General features: G+C 38.4%; 1 protein-coding gene across 1 annotated transcript in view; it reads left to right on the plus strand.

Annotated features, from left to right (window-relative positions):
• The window catches only part of WDPCP (WD repeat containing planar cell polarity effector), a 332,845-nt gene that overhangs the window by 227,547 nt on the left and 88,383 nt on the right, over positions 1 to 16,915 (plus strand). The window contains exon 14 of the mRNA XM_080936498.1: positions 10,809 to 10,911. Coding sequence (XP_080792624.1) covers positions 10,809 to 10,911 — 103 coding nt within the window. The remainder of the gene's footprint in view (positions 1 to 10,808; positions 10,912 to 16,915) is intronic.

Below are 16,915 nucleotides of genomic sequence, written 5' to 3' on the forward strand. Positions count from 1 at the left end.
ATTTCTTATCTCCTTGTACAAAGCTCAAGTCTAAGTGGATCAAAAACTTCCACATAAAACCAGGCACACTGAAACTATTAGAAGAGAAAGTGGGTAAGAGCTTATAACACATAAGCACAGGGAAATTTTCCTGAACAGAACACCAATAGCTTATGCTCTAGGATCCATAATAGACAAATAGTACCTCATGAAATTGCAAGGCAAAGGACACTGTCAAAAGGACAAAACTGTAGCCAACAGACTGGGAAAGATCTTTACCTACATCTGACAGAGGGCTACTATCCAATATATACAAAGAACTCAGAAATCTAGAGTATAGAGAATCAAATAATCCTATTAAAAATGGGGTACAGTGCTAAACAAGAATTCTCAGCTGAGGAATATCAAATGGCTGAAAAGCATCTAAAGAAGTGCTCAACATCCCTAGTCATCAGGGAAATGCAAATCAAAACAATCCTGAGATTCCACTTCACACCAGTCAGAATGGCTAAGATCAAAAACACAGGTGACAGCTGATGCTGGCAAGGATGCAGAGAAATAGAAACATTCCTCCACTGTTGGGGTTGTAAGCTGGTACAACCACTCTGGAAATCAGTCTTGCGGTTCCTCAGAAAACTGGACAAAATGCTACCTTAAGATTCAGATAGACCACTTCTAGGCATACCCCTAAGGAAGCTCCAACATAAAACATGGATACATGCTCCACTATGTTCATAGCAGCCTTATATATAAAACAGTCAGAAGGAAAGACTCCAGACATCCTTCAACTAGGAATGGATACAGAAATCACAAGATTAACCCAAAAGCTACATGGACAACCTTTGACAAAATTTATTATCCCTGCATGCTAAGAGCATGGAGAAAAAAATGTATATAGAATTTTATTTAGCTCTAAGAACAATGATAGTATTTTATTTCCAGGGAAATGAATGGAAATATAGTTAAGAAAGATAAGTCATGCTTACATGAATGGTGTTTATAATATATATAAACTTCTCTCTCTGTGTCCTCTTTTTCTCTTTCTCTTTTTCCCTCTCTCTTTTACACACACACACACACACACACACACACACACACACACACACACACACACACACGGCATGATAGTAGAAGAGAGGCTGTAAAGAGGAAGCTAAAGGCCTAAAGCAGTCAAAGAAGAACCAGACAGGGTAATAGAGGACAAAGAGGTAGAATGGAATAATCAGAACACTCATGGCACATAATATTCCGATCAGGGTAATGTTCTGAATGTTGCCCTCTGTCAAGTGTGTGGTTTTCAAATATTTGGTTTCAATCCATGTGTGTTTCCACTGTGCTGGCAGATTCCTTTGCTGGGAGGAAACCTTTCATGTGATGGAGTCCCGCTTTGCCATTGTTGACCTTGTCTGTGCTTAGGAGGTCTCTTCTCTTTAGGGCTGTGTCATGGAACTCTCCTAAGTGTTTCCTTACCATGGCTTTGCAGTTTAAGAACCAGCCTTCATTTTGAGCTAGTATGTGACACATGGTAAAAGACAGGTCTTGCTTACTCTTCTGCATGCCCAGCTTTCCCTGTCTTTTATTGAATAGACCACTTTCCCAGCTGTGTGTTCTGAGTGCTTCTTTCAAAATTAATTGCCTAAAACTGAGGCAGCCCAGTGGTAGAGCATTTGCTTAGCATTTAGGATGTCCTGGCTCTGACCCCAGCACTGCTCCACTAGCACAGCCCCCCAAAAGATTAGGGCTGTGTACCTGCTCTGTTTGCATCTATTTTCCCATGCCCTTCCTATGCTCCGTCCGTTATCTGTAGCATGTTTTGAAGTCAGGTGGTACAGTCCCTCGATCTTTGTTTTTTGTTTGTTTGTTTGTTTTCGGTGGGTATTTTTGCTGAAGTCTTTTTAAATTTTTTGTTTTGCTTTAATTTGAGCAGTTTGAGATGGTTTTATATACCAATTTAAGGAGTTTTTTTTCCCCATTTCTTTGAAAAATCATGTTGAAAATCTTCCTAGAAATTGCAGTGAATCTGTAGATCATTTTACTTTACATGATATGAATATTTTTACAACATTAATGGTTCTAGTCCTGAACATGAGATATTTTTCAATTTATTTGCATCTTTTCAGCTTTTTCCTTTAGTGACTTGTAGGCATTTTTACCTCCTAGCTAAACTTTTTTTTTTTTTTTTAAGCATTTTTTTTTTAAGGTTTGATAGTCTGCATTAAGGTCTTACTAGTTACAATGAGAAAAAAGTACAAGTAAAACAGGATTTAACACGAAATTAGTCAACGTTTTCTTAGTGTGTAAGGATTGAGCATAATGTTTTTTTTTTTTCTTGAACTTCACACAGTTGTTTCTGGGGCAGTCCAAGCCTCTGGATAAGCATCCCATTATCAGTAACTGCATATTATGTCTGTTCTTTTGTGACTGGGTTATCTCACTCAGGATGATATTCTTTAGATGCAACCATTTTCTTAAGAATTTGGTTAAGTCATTGTTTCTGATAGCTGAGTAGTACTCCATTGTGTAAATGTACCACAATTTTTGTATCCATTCATCTACTGAAGGACATCTCGGTACTTTCCAGCTTCTGGCTATTATAAATAGAGCTGCAATGAACATTGTGGTGCATGTATCTTTGTTGTATATTAGAGTATGTCTGGGGTATATGCCCAGAAGTGGAATAGCTGGATCTTCAGGTAGTACTATGTCCAATTATCTGAGGTATCGCCAGACTGATTTCCAGAGTGGTTGTATCAGTTTACAACCCCACCAACAGTGGAGAAGTGTTCCTCTTTCTCCACAACCTCGCCAGCATCTGCTGTCATCTGAGTTTCGGGTCTTGGCCAATCTGACTGGTGTGAGGTGGAATCTCAGGGTTGTTTTGATTTACATTTCCTTGATGGCTAACTATGTTGAGCACTTCCTTAGATGTTTCTCAGCCATTCCATATTCCTCAATTGAGAACATTTTGTTTAGCTCTGTACCCCATTTTTTAATAGGGTTGTTTGAATCTCTGGTGTCAAGCTTTTTGAGTTCTTTGTATACCTTGGATATTAGGCCTCTATCTGATGTGGAGTTAGTAAATATCTTTTCCCATTCTGTTGGCTGCCATTTTGTTTTCTTGACAATGTCCTTAGCCTTACAGAAACTTTGCAATCTCATTAACTCCCATTTGTTAATCTTTGACCTTAGAGCTTGGGCCATTGGTGTTTTGTTCAGAAAATTTTCTCCTGTGCCTATGTGTTCTAAGGTTTTCCCTACTTTCTTCTCTAATAGTTTCAGTGTATCTGGTTTAATGTGGAGATCTTTGATCCACTTACACTTGAACTTTGTACAAGGAGATAAGAAAGGGTCTATTTTCATTCTTCTGCATGCTGAGTGCCAGTTGGACCAACAGCATTTGTTGAATAAGCTGTCCTTTTTCCATTGAATGTTTACAGCACCTTTGTCAAAAATTAGGTGAACATATATGTGAGGGCTCATTTCTGGATCTTATATTCTATTCCATTGATCCACATGCCTATTTCTGTACCAGTACCATGCAGTTTTCAGCACAATTGCTTTGTAATATAGCTTGAGGTCAGGGATAGTGATTCCCGCAGATGTTTTCTTGTTGTTGAGGATGGATTTCGCTATTCTAGGTCTTTTGTTATTCCAGATTAAATTGCACATTGATCTTTCCAACTCAATGAAGAACTGGGTTGGTATTTTCATGGGGATTGCACTGAATCTGTAGATTGTTTTTGGTAAGATGGCCATTTTTAAAATGTTGATCCTTCCAAACCATGAGCATGGGAGATCTTTCCATTTTCTGAGGTCTTCCTCGATTTCCTTCTTTAGAGGTTTGAAGTTCTTGTCACACAGGTCCTTCATTGCTTACTTAGAGTCACACCAAGGTATTTCATAGTTTATGTGACTATTGTGAAGGGTATCTTTTCCCTAATTTCTTTCTCCACATGTTTGTCCTTTGAATATAGGAAGGCTACTGATTTGTTTGAGTTAATTTTATATCCAGCCACTTGGCTGAACTTGTTTGTCAGCTGTAATTCTCTGGTGGAATTTGTGGGGTCACTTAAGTACACTATCATGTCATCTGCAAAAAGTGATGTTTTTACTTCTTCCTTTCCGATTTGTATCCCTTTGATTTCCTTTTGCTGTCTAATTGCTCTAGCCAGGACTTCCAGTACTATGTTGAATAAATAGGGGGAGAGTGGGCAGCCTTGTCGAGTCCCTGATTTTAGTGGGATTGCTTCAAGTTTTCCACCGTTAAGTTTGATGTTGGCTGTTGGTTTGCTGTATATTGCTTTTATTATGTTTAGGTATGGACCTTAGATTCCTGTTCTTTCCAAGACTTTTAACATGAAGGTGTGTTGAATTTTGTCAAATGCTTTCTCACCATCTAGTGAGATAACCATGTGATTTTGGTGGATTACATTCTTTATATTAAACCGTCCCTGCATCCCAGGATGAAGCCTGCTTGGTCATGGTGAATGATCATTTTGATGTGTTCTTGGATTCGGTTTGCAAGGATGTTGTTGAGTATTTTTGCATCAATGTTCATAAGTGAGATTGGTCTGAAGTTTTCTTTCCTTGTAGGGTCTTTGCGTGGTTTAGGAACAAGGGTTATTGTAGCCTCAAAAAATGAGTTAGGTAGTATTCCATCTGATTCTATCTTGTGGAATAGTTTGGAGAGTATTGGTGTTATGTCAGCAAAAAATGTCTAATATAAGTATGCACTGAACCTGTCTGGACCTGGACTTTTTTTTGGCTGAGAGGCTTTTGATGACTTCTTCTATTTCTTTAGGTGTTATGGGATTATTTAGATGGTTTACCTGGTCCCGGTTTAACTTTAGGATCTTGTATCTGTATAGGAATTCATCCATTTCCTCCAAATTTTCCAACTTTATGGAGTATAGGCTTTTGTAGTAGGATCTGATGATTTCTTGAATTTCCTCAGTTTCAGTTGTTATGTCTCCACTTTCCTTTCTGATTTTGTTAATTTGGATACTCTCTATTTGCCCTCTAGTTAGTCTGGCTAAAGGTTTATCAATCTTGTTGATTTTATCAAAGAACCAGCTCTTGGTTTTATTGATTCTTTCAATGGTTCTTTTTGTTTCTATTTGGTCTATTTCTGCCCTAAGTTTGATTATTTCTTGCCATCTACTTCTTTTGGGTGTATCTGCTTCTTTTGTTCTAGAGCTTTCAGCTGTGCTGTCAAGTTGCTGATGTATGTTCTCTCCAGTTTCTTTTTGGAAGCGCTCAGGGCTATCAGTTTTCCTCTCAGTACTGCTCTCATTGCATCCCATAGGTTTGGGTATGTTGTGTTTTCGTTTTCATTGAATTCTAAAAAATCCTTAATTTCTTTCTTTATTTCTTCTTTGACCCTGCTATTGTTTAACAGATCGTTGTTTAGTTTCCCTGTGTAAGTGGGCTTTTTGTTGTCTTTGTTGTTGTTAAAGATTAGTCTTAGACCATGGTGATCTGAGAGGATGCTTGGGAGTATTTAAGTCTTATTATATCGATTGAGGCTTGTTCTGTGTCCAATTATGTGGTCAATTTTCAAGCAGGTGCCGTGAGGTGCTGAGAAGAAGTTGTATTCTTTTACTTTAGGATGAAATGTTCTGTAGATATCTATTAATTCCAGTTGGTTCATAGTCTCTGCTAGTTTTACAGTGTCCTTGTTCAGTTTCTATTTCCATGATCTGTCCATTGGTGAGAGTGGGGTACTAAAGTCTCCCACTGTTATTGTGTGGGGTGAAATGTATTTTTTGAGCTTTAGTAGGGTTTCTTTTATGAATGTGGGTGCTTTTTTATTTGGAGCATATATGTTAAGGATTGAGAGTTCCTCCTGACAGATTTCCTCCTGTAATGAGTAAAAAGTGTCCTTCCTTATCTTTTTTGACAACTTTTGGTTGGAAATTTAGTTTATTCAATATTAGAATAGCCACTCCAGCTTGCTTCTTGGGGCTGTTTGCTTGGAAGTGTTTTTCCCACCCTTTTACTCTGAGATAGTGTCTGTCTTTGTCTCTGAGATGAGTTTCCTGTATGCAGCAAAATGCTGGATTTTGTTTATGCATCCAGTCTGATAGCCTATGTCTTTTTATTGGGGAGTTGAGTCCATTTATGTTAATAGATATCAAGGAATAGTGGTTGCTGTTTCCTGCTATTATTGCTTTTGTAGGTTGAGTTGTGTCTGTGTCTCTTTCTTCTTTTGGTTTTCTTGCTTAGGAGTTTTCTTGTTTTTACTAGGATGTAGTTCTCCTCATTGTATTGGGTTTTCCACCTATAATTTGTTGTAGTGCTGGGTTTGTGGTCAGATATCGTGTAAATTTTGATTTGTCTTGAAATATCTTCATCTCTCCATCTATGGTGATTGATAGTTTTGCTGAGTATAGCAGCTTGGGCTGGCACTTGTGCTCTCTTAGGGTCTGCATGATGTCCATCCAGGCTCTTCTAGCTTTCATAGTCTCTGTTGAGAAGTCACGTGTGATTCTGATTGGTCTGCCTTTATATGTTACCTGACCTTTTTCCCTTACTGCTTTTAGTATTCTTTCTTTGCTTTGGGCACTTGGTGTTTTGACTATTATGTGTCGGGAGGAATTTCTTTTCTGGTCCAACCTTTTTGGAGTTCTGAAGGCTTCTTTTATGCTCATAGTCATTTCATTCTTAAGGGTAGGAAAGTTTTCTTCTACAATTTTGTTGAAGATTTTTACTGTGCCTTTTAGTTGATAGTCTTCTCCCTCTTCTATCCCTATTATCCTTAAGTTTGGTCTTCTCATTGTGTCCTGGATCTCCTGTACATTTTGGGTTAGGAGCTTTTTGGTTTTTGCATCTTCTCTGACTGTTTTTTCTATGTTTTCAATGTTTTCTTCGGCTCCCGAGATTTTCTCTTCCATCTCTTGTAGTCTGTTGGAAATGCTTGCATCTTTGACTCCTCATTTCTTTTTTAGGCTTTCTACTTCTTGTGTTGTTCCTTTTTGTGTTTTCTTTATTGTGTCAGTTTCTGTTTTAAATTCCTTCTTCCATTCCTTCATGTCTTTGGTTATGTTTTCTTCTAGTTCTTTGAGTTCTTTGAGTGTTTTTCTTGTTTCTTCTTTAAAAGCTTCTAATTTTTATTCTTTTCCTCCTGTAGTTGTTTAAGGGTCTCCATCATCATTTTGAGGCAGGATTTCATGTCTGAATCTTCTTTTTCTGCAGTTATTTACATTCTGCTGTTTGCTGTGATGGGAGAGCTGGGTTCTAGTGTTGCCAGGTTGTCTTGGTTTCCCTGTGATACGCTCTTTCGCTTTCCTCTTGCCATCTTGTTGTTAGTGATATGTTCTTGCGTTTCCCTTGTACCTGGCCTGTGTCCCTGGATCTCTGCTGTTCCAGGTGGCAGATGGTCCAAGCCCTGTTCTGTGTCCCAAAGCTGCTGGGTGGGAACGGAGGTCCCAGTGCTGGGTTCCTGGTCCCTCGGTCAGGCAGGGCAGGGGCGTGCTTTCCGTGCACACTTGGCAGAGATCTCTCTGCCCCCTGGCTACTTTCGGATCACCTTCTCACCAGGCCTTTATCTCTGGGACTCCGCTGGTCCAGGTCCTTGCTAAACTTCTAAATATTTTAAGGTTTTATAAACTCAGTTGTTTTCTATCTTTATTTTTCATGCTTTGCTGTTGGTATATAGAAATATTACTTGTTTTATATATTGAAACCTTACTGAATTTTTTTGTATTGGCCTCTTGATGGAATCTTAGGCTTTCTGAGTATAAAGTCATGTTATCTGTCAACTGAGACCATTTTATGTTTTCCTTTCCAGAACTGACTCATTTTATTTTCTTCTCTTGCCTAATAGCCTGGCTAGGTTTCAGTACTTTAGTGAACCAAAACATTCATCAGAGCCATATTCTTTACCTCAGTCAGAGCTCTTTAGCTGATGGTTTGTCTGAAGTGGCATTTGTTGTATTGAGAAACATTTCTACTGTGTTCTCTTCACTGCCTCTTTTTTTTATTCATGAAGAAATGTTGAATTTTCTGCCTCTATTAATAGCATGCAGGTTCTGTGCTTCATTTTGCTAATAAAGTGTTTCACATTTGTTGAATTGCATATACTGAATAAACCTGATATGGAGTTGAGCATGCTACATTTCTTAATGTTCTATTGAACTAGGTTTTGTGATGTTTGATTAAAGATTTTGTGAAATGTTCAGTGTCGATACTGGTGTGCTGGGTATCTGTTAGGTCCAGTTGATTTGTGGTGTTATTAAACTCCATTTTCTCCTGTTTTTATGCAGACGCCATATCTGTGAGAGTGGAATGTTGAAGCCACCCACTATTGCTGTTTTGCCATTAATGTACTACCTCATAGCTAGTTTTATTTATTTAATGAAATTGGCTTTATCCATGTTTGGTGCCTATATGCTTAGAGTTGAAATGTGCTCTTTATGTTTTGTTCCCTGAAGATGAAGTGACTTTCTTTGTCACCCGTTACTTGCTATGGTTTCAAGTGTACTTTGTTCAGTATTAGAATTAGCTATAACTTTGAGTTTTCTTAGTTCAACTTGCTGGAAAACTTTTTCCCATCTCTTTACTCCAAGGTAGCTTCATCTTTGATAATGAGGTGTGTTTCTTTGAGGGTTTCTGTGTGTCCTCTCTCTTTAAGCTTGTGTAGCAAGTGATTTACACACTTAGCTATTTCCCAAACACCTCCATAAACCTGTTATTGGTAAAATTTAACATATCATAAAATTATGCATATTGAATACAACTAGTTTTGCAATCCAGGCTTACAAATATGAAAAATGGAGCTTTTCTAAAATATAACAGTAGTGTTCCCAGACCTCCAAGTTATCATAAAGGTTGATTTGTTCCTGCTGACCTAAAGTGAGACTCCCATATTTTGAAAACCTTTGCAAATACCTTTGCCTGTATATATACCAGTATTGTCAAATGCCAGCCTACATCCATGATATATGACTTTGATTGAGTACATTCACAGGTTGGGAGCATTTTTGAATTCTATTAACTGAAAGGCTAGGAAGTCTTTAGCATGTCATTACATTGCAAATGATTTCCAGTAGAAGCTCCTTAATTGCACACCAAATGGATTTTTGGAATATGGAAATTTTCTCTACACATGCATACAGGCCTGAAAAACATTGCTCTGGTTCAAAATTAGAATATATTTCTGATTTTTATAGGAATGAAGATATCACTTTGAAAAACACATCTTTTGACAGTGTAGCCTGATATGACTTGCAATTCAAACAACCTTAGTTCTCATCAGAAGGATTTTATCACAGTGTGTTTCACAGAAACAGTTTGCCCTTGTAATTTTAGTTTAAAACATTTTCAAGTCTGCAGCTCACACTAATTCTACACCCCTTCAAAGTTCATGAATGGTGGTTGAACACAAATCTTTCAACCATTTAAAATTTTAGAAGCCATTCTTACATTGAGAAATGCACCAATACAGGCTAGTCTGTATTGATTTTTGGGCATAGTCTGCTAAGCCCTGATCACCGAAGTCTTTAGTAACTGTTCTGAGTAAATGTGCTTGTTTCCCAAGCTTTGCAACCAATGGTTAACGTTTAGAAACTTAGCCAAGATGAATGTTAACTCCCTGATGTGATGATTCATTGCATACTGTGCATACATCAAAGTATGACATTTTATTTCCTATAAATTCATATAATTCAAAAATTCAGAAATTAGTCTTTTCAATTTACATTTATTTGAATAATATGAAAGATCTTTACATAATTATAGGGCATTTATATTTATTCATTATAGAGTGCCTGTTTATATCCTTTTTCCATCTTTATTGCAGTAGAATTTTCATTACTGTGGCCATTCTGCACAGTCTAGAGCTCTTTTCAGGCCTGCACTTCCTGCGCTTACAGTGTAATTTCCATCGAGTTCTCCCATGTGCCCAGCACGTCTTCCATGCGACAGACCTGCATCCCTTTGCTGAGTGCGTCAAGCATTTCATACATATGTGCCAGCTGTCCTTCACACTGCTGCTTCCTGCTAATATGATTCTCACTGAGCCTTAAACGTTAAGATCAAAGACCAGCTCCTTTCCCTTTAGCTTCAGGATGTACAAATAATTGCCACTGAAATCTGTTGGTTTTTATAATTAACAACTGACTTATAATGATTTGGCTCTCTACTAGATTTTTAAAAGTTGAGACTGGAATTATATAATATATGTAATAATTGTATGTAACCCGAGTCTTTAAAAGTAGTACCAATATTAACATATTTTTGAGGCTCATAAAAATAAAGTTCCATATAATATTCCTTGTAGATAACTATAATCTATAGTCAACTCTTTTAGAGAGAATGTAATGGCATACATACATTCAAATAGTAGGTAAGACCTGCTATTTGAAAGGTGGAAGGAGGAGGATCATTTCAGTTTAAGAGTTTGAGACCAGCCTAGAACACATATGAACTCTCTCTCTCTCTCTCTCTCTCTCTCTCTCTCTCTCTCTCTGTGTGTGTGTGTGTGTGTGTGTGTTTGTGTGTGTGTGTGTGTAGAAAATTTCTTACCCACTAAATCCTTAGATACACACACAGAAAGAGACACAACTAAGGTTTTAATTTTTCATAAAACTAAGTGTCAGTGTTAACTTATTAGAAACATGCTTTTTACCTTATGGCTTAAAATAATTACTTACAACCATGTTCTCAAAGAAAAATCACCCTCTGTAGATAAATAATACCAACAAATTTAAACAGAAAAAAATGCCCATATCTGTTTTGCTATCTGAAGATCTTTTTCCTCTTGGACTCACTTTATAACATTATCAAGATTACATTTTAGTCAGTCCTTTGTCTCTTTATTATTTCCGAAGGATATTCATCACCTTGCCCTGGATGTGGGTGAGCTGGCCCTGGCAGAAGTGGCAAGAAGAAGAGCGTATGACATGGATGTTGAGTCAGTGTCCTCCGGAGTCGGTAAGGGCGAATTCACTTTGTAGAAAGTGCTTTGGTTCAGGGGCTGGAGAGATGGCTCAGTGGTTAAGAGCACCAACTGTTCTTCCAGCAGTCCTGAGTTCAATTCCCAGCAACCACATGGTGGCTGACACTTCCAGGGAACCCAATACCCTGGCACAGACATGCATACAGGCAAAACAACAGTGCATGTAAAATAAAATACTATGTTTTAAAAAGTACTTTTGTTCTAGGAGATTCTTAGTGTCATTTCCATTGTGTCTGTAAGGCATGACTGATTTATTTGAATTACTCTCTTTGTAGCACACTATATTTAAAAACATGAATTATTAAGCCTTCACAACTTATACAATATTTATAAATAAGCTGAGATTTTAAAAGAAATTGATAAGTAGTGGTGGCTAAGGTCACTGTTTACAATGTAAAAACATATTGCTCTTTTACATTACACTTTACTATTATTATTACTTTGTATCTATGCACCAGAACACTTGTGCTGAGGACAGAAAGCCTGTGGGAGTTGGATCTTTTCTTCCTCTATGTGGATCCCAGGGATTGGGTTAGGGTTAGGGTTAGGGTTAGGGTTAGGGTTAGGGTTAGGGTTAGGGTTAGGGTTAGGGTTGGGTTAGGGTTAGGGTTAGGGTTAGGGTTGGGTTAGGGTTAGGGTTAGGGTTAGGGTTAGGGTTGGGTTAGGGTTAGGGTTAGGGTTGTTAGGGTTAGGGTTAGGGTTAGGGTTAGGTTTGGGTTAGGGTTAGGGTTAGCGTTAGGTTTAGGGTTAGGGTTAGGGTTGGGTTAGGGTTAGGGTTAGGGTTAGGGTTAGGGTTGTTAGGGTTAGGGTTAGGGTTGTGGTTAGGGTTGTTAGGGTTAGGGTTAGGGTTAGGGTTGTTGGGTTAGGGTTAGGGTTGGGTTAGGTTTAGGGTTAGTGTTAGTTTTAGTGTTAGTGTTAGGATAGGGTGGTTAGGGTTAGGGTTAGGGTTGGGGTTAGGGTTAGGGTTAGGGTCAGGGTCAGGGTCAGGGTCAGGGTCTAATGCTGCTGAGTCTGCCACTATTGAAAATGGGATATGAAAATTCTTATTTCTCTTGGTTCTTCTATTCCTCAATGACAATCCTAAAAAACAAGCAAACACCTCTCAAGATTATAGTCCAATTGGTTTCACTGTCTGTGTAAATCCTAAACCCATTTGTTAAAAGATTCCCACTTTGGATGTGCTTTAAAAAAATACTATACCAAGTGTCCTCCCCAATCCGTCACACTGTGCTTTGGTTATTTTTGCTCCCAAATCAGCACTTCTCTGGTCACTCCAATACTTCCAGCCCAGTCCTCAAGGCATAGCACAGAAGGGGTTGCAATTCTCCAGAGCCAGCACAAACCAGTCAGAGTCCATCTATTGTAGAGGTTAAGTAGGAGAAAGAGTCCTGGGGTAGCACAGCCATGTGGTTAGTGCCTATAAAACAAAATTACCTATGTAAGAATTTGATGGTAGCAGTAACATTTAAAATAGTTTGTCTCTTCTATTTCTTCTTGCTTCTTGGTACTACATGATACATTTATATTGCTTATTAGTATGACAAGAAGAGCTAAAATAAAGAAAATATATAGGATGAGATTCTATACATAAAATTTTTTTGGAAAACACAAATCCTATAAGCCAAAACCCAATTGCTCTATTATAATAAAGGTAATAAGGTATTATATATAATATATTCTATATATAATACATCTAATAATGTATAATAACTACATTATAACTAATGTAAATTGAGGCAGTTATAAATTTTGTTGATCTAAATGGAGGATTTGTTCATTTTTATGCTACTTAATTATTTCAGGTATTATCAATCTGCAATCATCTATTGTTTAAGGAATTAATGTGTTGGGTTATGTTAAATACAAGAATAAACCTGGGAAGATTTATAAGAATGGCTGTTTGAGTTTGTAGAACACAATATGGTGACAGCAGGCCTTTAGCATTCAGCTGTTTACTGCCAAGACCTTTTCTGTGCCTAGCTGTCCAGTCTGCAACATATGCTTAGTACCTATGTTATATGTAACTTATATATAGCATACCTTAGTAACTATGCCTATGTTATAATATATTAAATTATATTGTATTATATTATATTTTATTATATTATTATATTATATTATATTATACTAGTGTGTGATTGAAGATAGTTAATTCATGCTTTGAACAGTGAGTGGCAAAGAGTAAACTTAGCAATGGCTACCTATTAATAGTGCCTTTCAAATTAAAACATGGCATGTATTTGTAGTAAGAAAAATTCTGTGATAAGCTACAATGCCTATATAATGTAGGTGAAGTGTTAGTGATTCTTTTTGATTATATACTAATTCCTACCAAGTTAAGGTTTCACATTATTAAACATGGAATAAATTGCTTATGTTGGCTAAGAAGTAAGTGTGGGCACCCCAATAAGGTTTTCTTTAAAAGAAGACTTTGTTTTGTGATTGTAATGTTTGCATTATAAGGCTGAGAAGTTAGACTGACATCAGTCTGCAATACAATGTAAAGCATGTGGTGAATCTGTTCTTACACATTGATTCATTACCCAGGCTAAATATGTGTGTGGTCTCTGGTTTGAGCCTAGGAATACTCCCTAGGAATGATATTAGGTGAGATATTTGCTTTGGCGTATTCCTAGTATGCCATTGAGCAGAAGATTCTTCTCCCACTGAGGACAGACAAGGCAGCCCAGCTAGTAGAACTTCTCCCACATACAAGTAACTACTTTTGGGATAGCCCCTGTCCAGTTGTTCTGGATGAACACAAAGGCCAAAATGTACATCTACTACAGATGAGTAGGAAGGGATAGGTCCAGCCTATGTACGTTCATTGATTGTTGGCTCAGTCTCTGAGAGCCCCTGAGCTCCAGGTTAGTTGACTCTGTTAGTCTTCCTGGGGAGTTATGATCCCCTTTGGGTCACAACCCTTCCTCCTATTCTTCCGTGAAAGTCACCAAGCTCTATCTACTGTTTAGCTGTAGATATCTGTGTCTCTCTGAGTCAGCTGCTGTGTGGAGCCTCTTAGAGAACAGCATGTTCCTGTTTGCAATCATAGCAAATTTAAAGTGCATGGGGGGATGTAGAGCAGGAAAGGATACCGAGGGGGCCCCACCCACTCAGAGAAGAAGGGGAGAGGAAAAGGGAAGGCTTGTGAGAGGAAGTAACACAGGGTGGTGAGCACAATGTAAAGTGAATAAGTAAAAACATAAATGAATGAAATAAAAAAGATAAAATGTCTTACTCCATTTTCACAATCCAAACAATCCAAGTAACCCTCCAAGCGAGGCAGAGCAGGTGCTAATAATCACTTCACCAACACCAGGCTGAGTCCTTGTCTTGCTTTTTGCTCACCAATAGGGTGTCTATTCAGCAGCACTGTGCCTGACAGACTACATACTATCATCTGCTCTACCTAGGAGATGTGTGCATCCCAGCCTGCCTGTGATCCATCTTCCCTTCCTACCACATGTCAAGTGTGCTCTAGCAATGTCTGTATAAAAGCATAGTTCTAACCTTTCATTATCATAAGCACTTCAAGTATTACTGACTGCTTGGCTTGGCTTCTGGGCTCTGTACAAAGTTCCATTACCACTGAGAGATGGATAGTCATCCGGTGACTCCTAAAATACTATGATTTCCTGTCCCCCAAACCACCCCCAGCCCCGTGTCTGTCTGTCTGTGTGCCTGTGTGTGCTTTGGGATATGGCAACCACAGAATATGATATTTCAAATAAGACAAATTCTTTTGATTTTCCTTTAGATTAAGTATTCATTTCTAAGACAGATAACTATTATTTAAACATTTCAGGAGACATTGTCATTATGTAAACACTATTTAATTGTTTTCCTCTTGGGACTGGGATTGCATGCAGGGCCACATCTATACCAGCCAAGTGCTCTCCTGCAGCACCAATGCTAACACAGGTTTGAACCCTGAAATAGTAAATCGTTACACTCAGAAAGGCATAGGCTTCTCTAAACTTGCCTATCATTAAATAACCAGTTACTAAGCAAAGGATGGTAGTATTTTATTGAGGGGAAACTGTAAATGTTAAAGAACTGCAGCTATTCTTAGAAAAGAGTCAAATACCTAAAATTTATCACTTATGATTTGGGGATAGAATGATGGACATTTAACTTTTCTACAGGAAAGCTGAAGGCGTGTTGCTCGAGTGTGGGTATATATCGGTAAAGATAGCTAGTGAACCATACAGTTAACAAATGGAATGCATGTTGATGTGGCTGGTCTGGAGCATAACAAGTTAGCTTCATTCAGTAATCCTAGATACGTACTGAGAGACTCCTGCAGTGATGTGCCATAAGCACCATCACTGTGGAAAGAGGCTGAAAGGATGCTTAGTCAGCTGAGTGCTCGCTGGACAAGCATGGGATCCAGTGTGGATCCCCAGCACCCACAGACAAGGCCAAGGAAAGGCAGCACATCCTTATTGTCCTAGGGTAACATGTTGCGAGGGAGAGACAGAGGATCTCTGGGGCTTGCTGCCAGGCAGTCTATCTAAATCAGTGAGCTCCATGTTCAATCAGAAACCATCTCAAAAAAGTAAAGCAGGGGCCTGGTGAGATGTCTCAGTTAAGAACATGTGAGGACTCAAGTTCAGCTCATAGCTCTCACAAGGCAGCTCAGTATATTGGTAACTCCTGTTCTAGGAGTTCTGATGCTCTCTTACCAGCTTTGCAGGCATTTGTGGGACACACACACACACACACATACACACACACACACACACACACACACACACACACACACACACACACAAAATGTGGGCATCAGAAAGATGACTCCTTCAGTAAAGTGTTTGCATTGCAAACTTGGGGACCTAAATCCAGATCCCCCAGAGACCACCTAAAAAGGCAGGTTTCCGGGGCTGGTAAGATAGTTGGTTGAGAAAGCACAGGCCTGAGTTCACTTCTCAGCACCCACATAGAGCTCACAACAGTCCCAGAGAATCTGATATCCTCTCTGGCTTCTGAGGGCACTAGGCACACACATGCTGTCTCATCTCTAAACTGCCATCAGAGTTTAACACCGCTGGTTATGGGCATTTGTTTTCAAAGTATTCATCTGTGTGGTCTTGTCTCCACAACTCAAGAGATGACCAGGGCTCTAAGTCTACTTTTTGAATGAAATGCAGTGAAGTTGAATCACTTAGCACGTGAACACAATGGTCACTAAGAGAACACTCACAACATGAGTTGTGTAATCTTAGCCACTGCTTATCAATCAATGTATGTTGGAGAATATGGTGGACTATGTGATGGTCTCAACTTCACACTTGTTTTATAGATATTGAAAAAGTATGGTGCAGATACATCAGTTGTTGACAAACAGAGATGTTGTCTACACTACATTGAGTCTAAAGCTGGAATAGTATCAAGATAAGAGTTTAAAAAAGGGATTTTCAACCTTCCTAATGCTGTGACCCTTTAATTCAGTTCTTCATGTTGTGGTAACCCCCACCCCACCATAAAATTATTTTATTGCTACTTCACAACTGTAGTTTTGCTATTGTTATGAATTGTAATGTAAATAGCTGATATACAAGATACCTGATATATGACCCCCAAGAGGGTTACGACTCCCAGGTTGAGAACCACTAATATAAAGGAATCAGTTTTTCTGGAAAATAATTACTAAATGTTAGCACATGTTATTCACTAGGCACAGTTATAGCCATGTTTTGTATTTATAGGAACCATAGGAGTATTAATGTTCTACTTTAGAAATGAGAACATAGACTCAGAACTCCAGAGCGGAGTTAAAGACCGTGCTCATTTGACTGAATATTGTGCATTCGAAGTCACTGACCACTGTCTGTCCTGCTGCCACTGCCGTGACAATAACACTGAATTACTACTGTAATTTAAGAATTTAAGAATTCTTGGACACACACACACACACACACACACACACACACACACACACACACACACGGGTGTGTCTTTGTCTTCTTAGTTTTCCAC

This window comes from Micromys minutus (genome assembly GCF_963924665.1).
Source record: "Micromys minutus genome assembly, chromosome: 1".
In the NCBI taxonomy this organism is placed as follows: domain Eukaryota; kingdom Metazoa; phylum Chordata; class Mammalia; order Rodentia; family Muridae; genus Micromys; species Micromys minutus.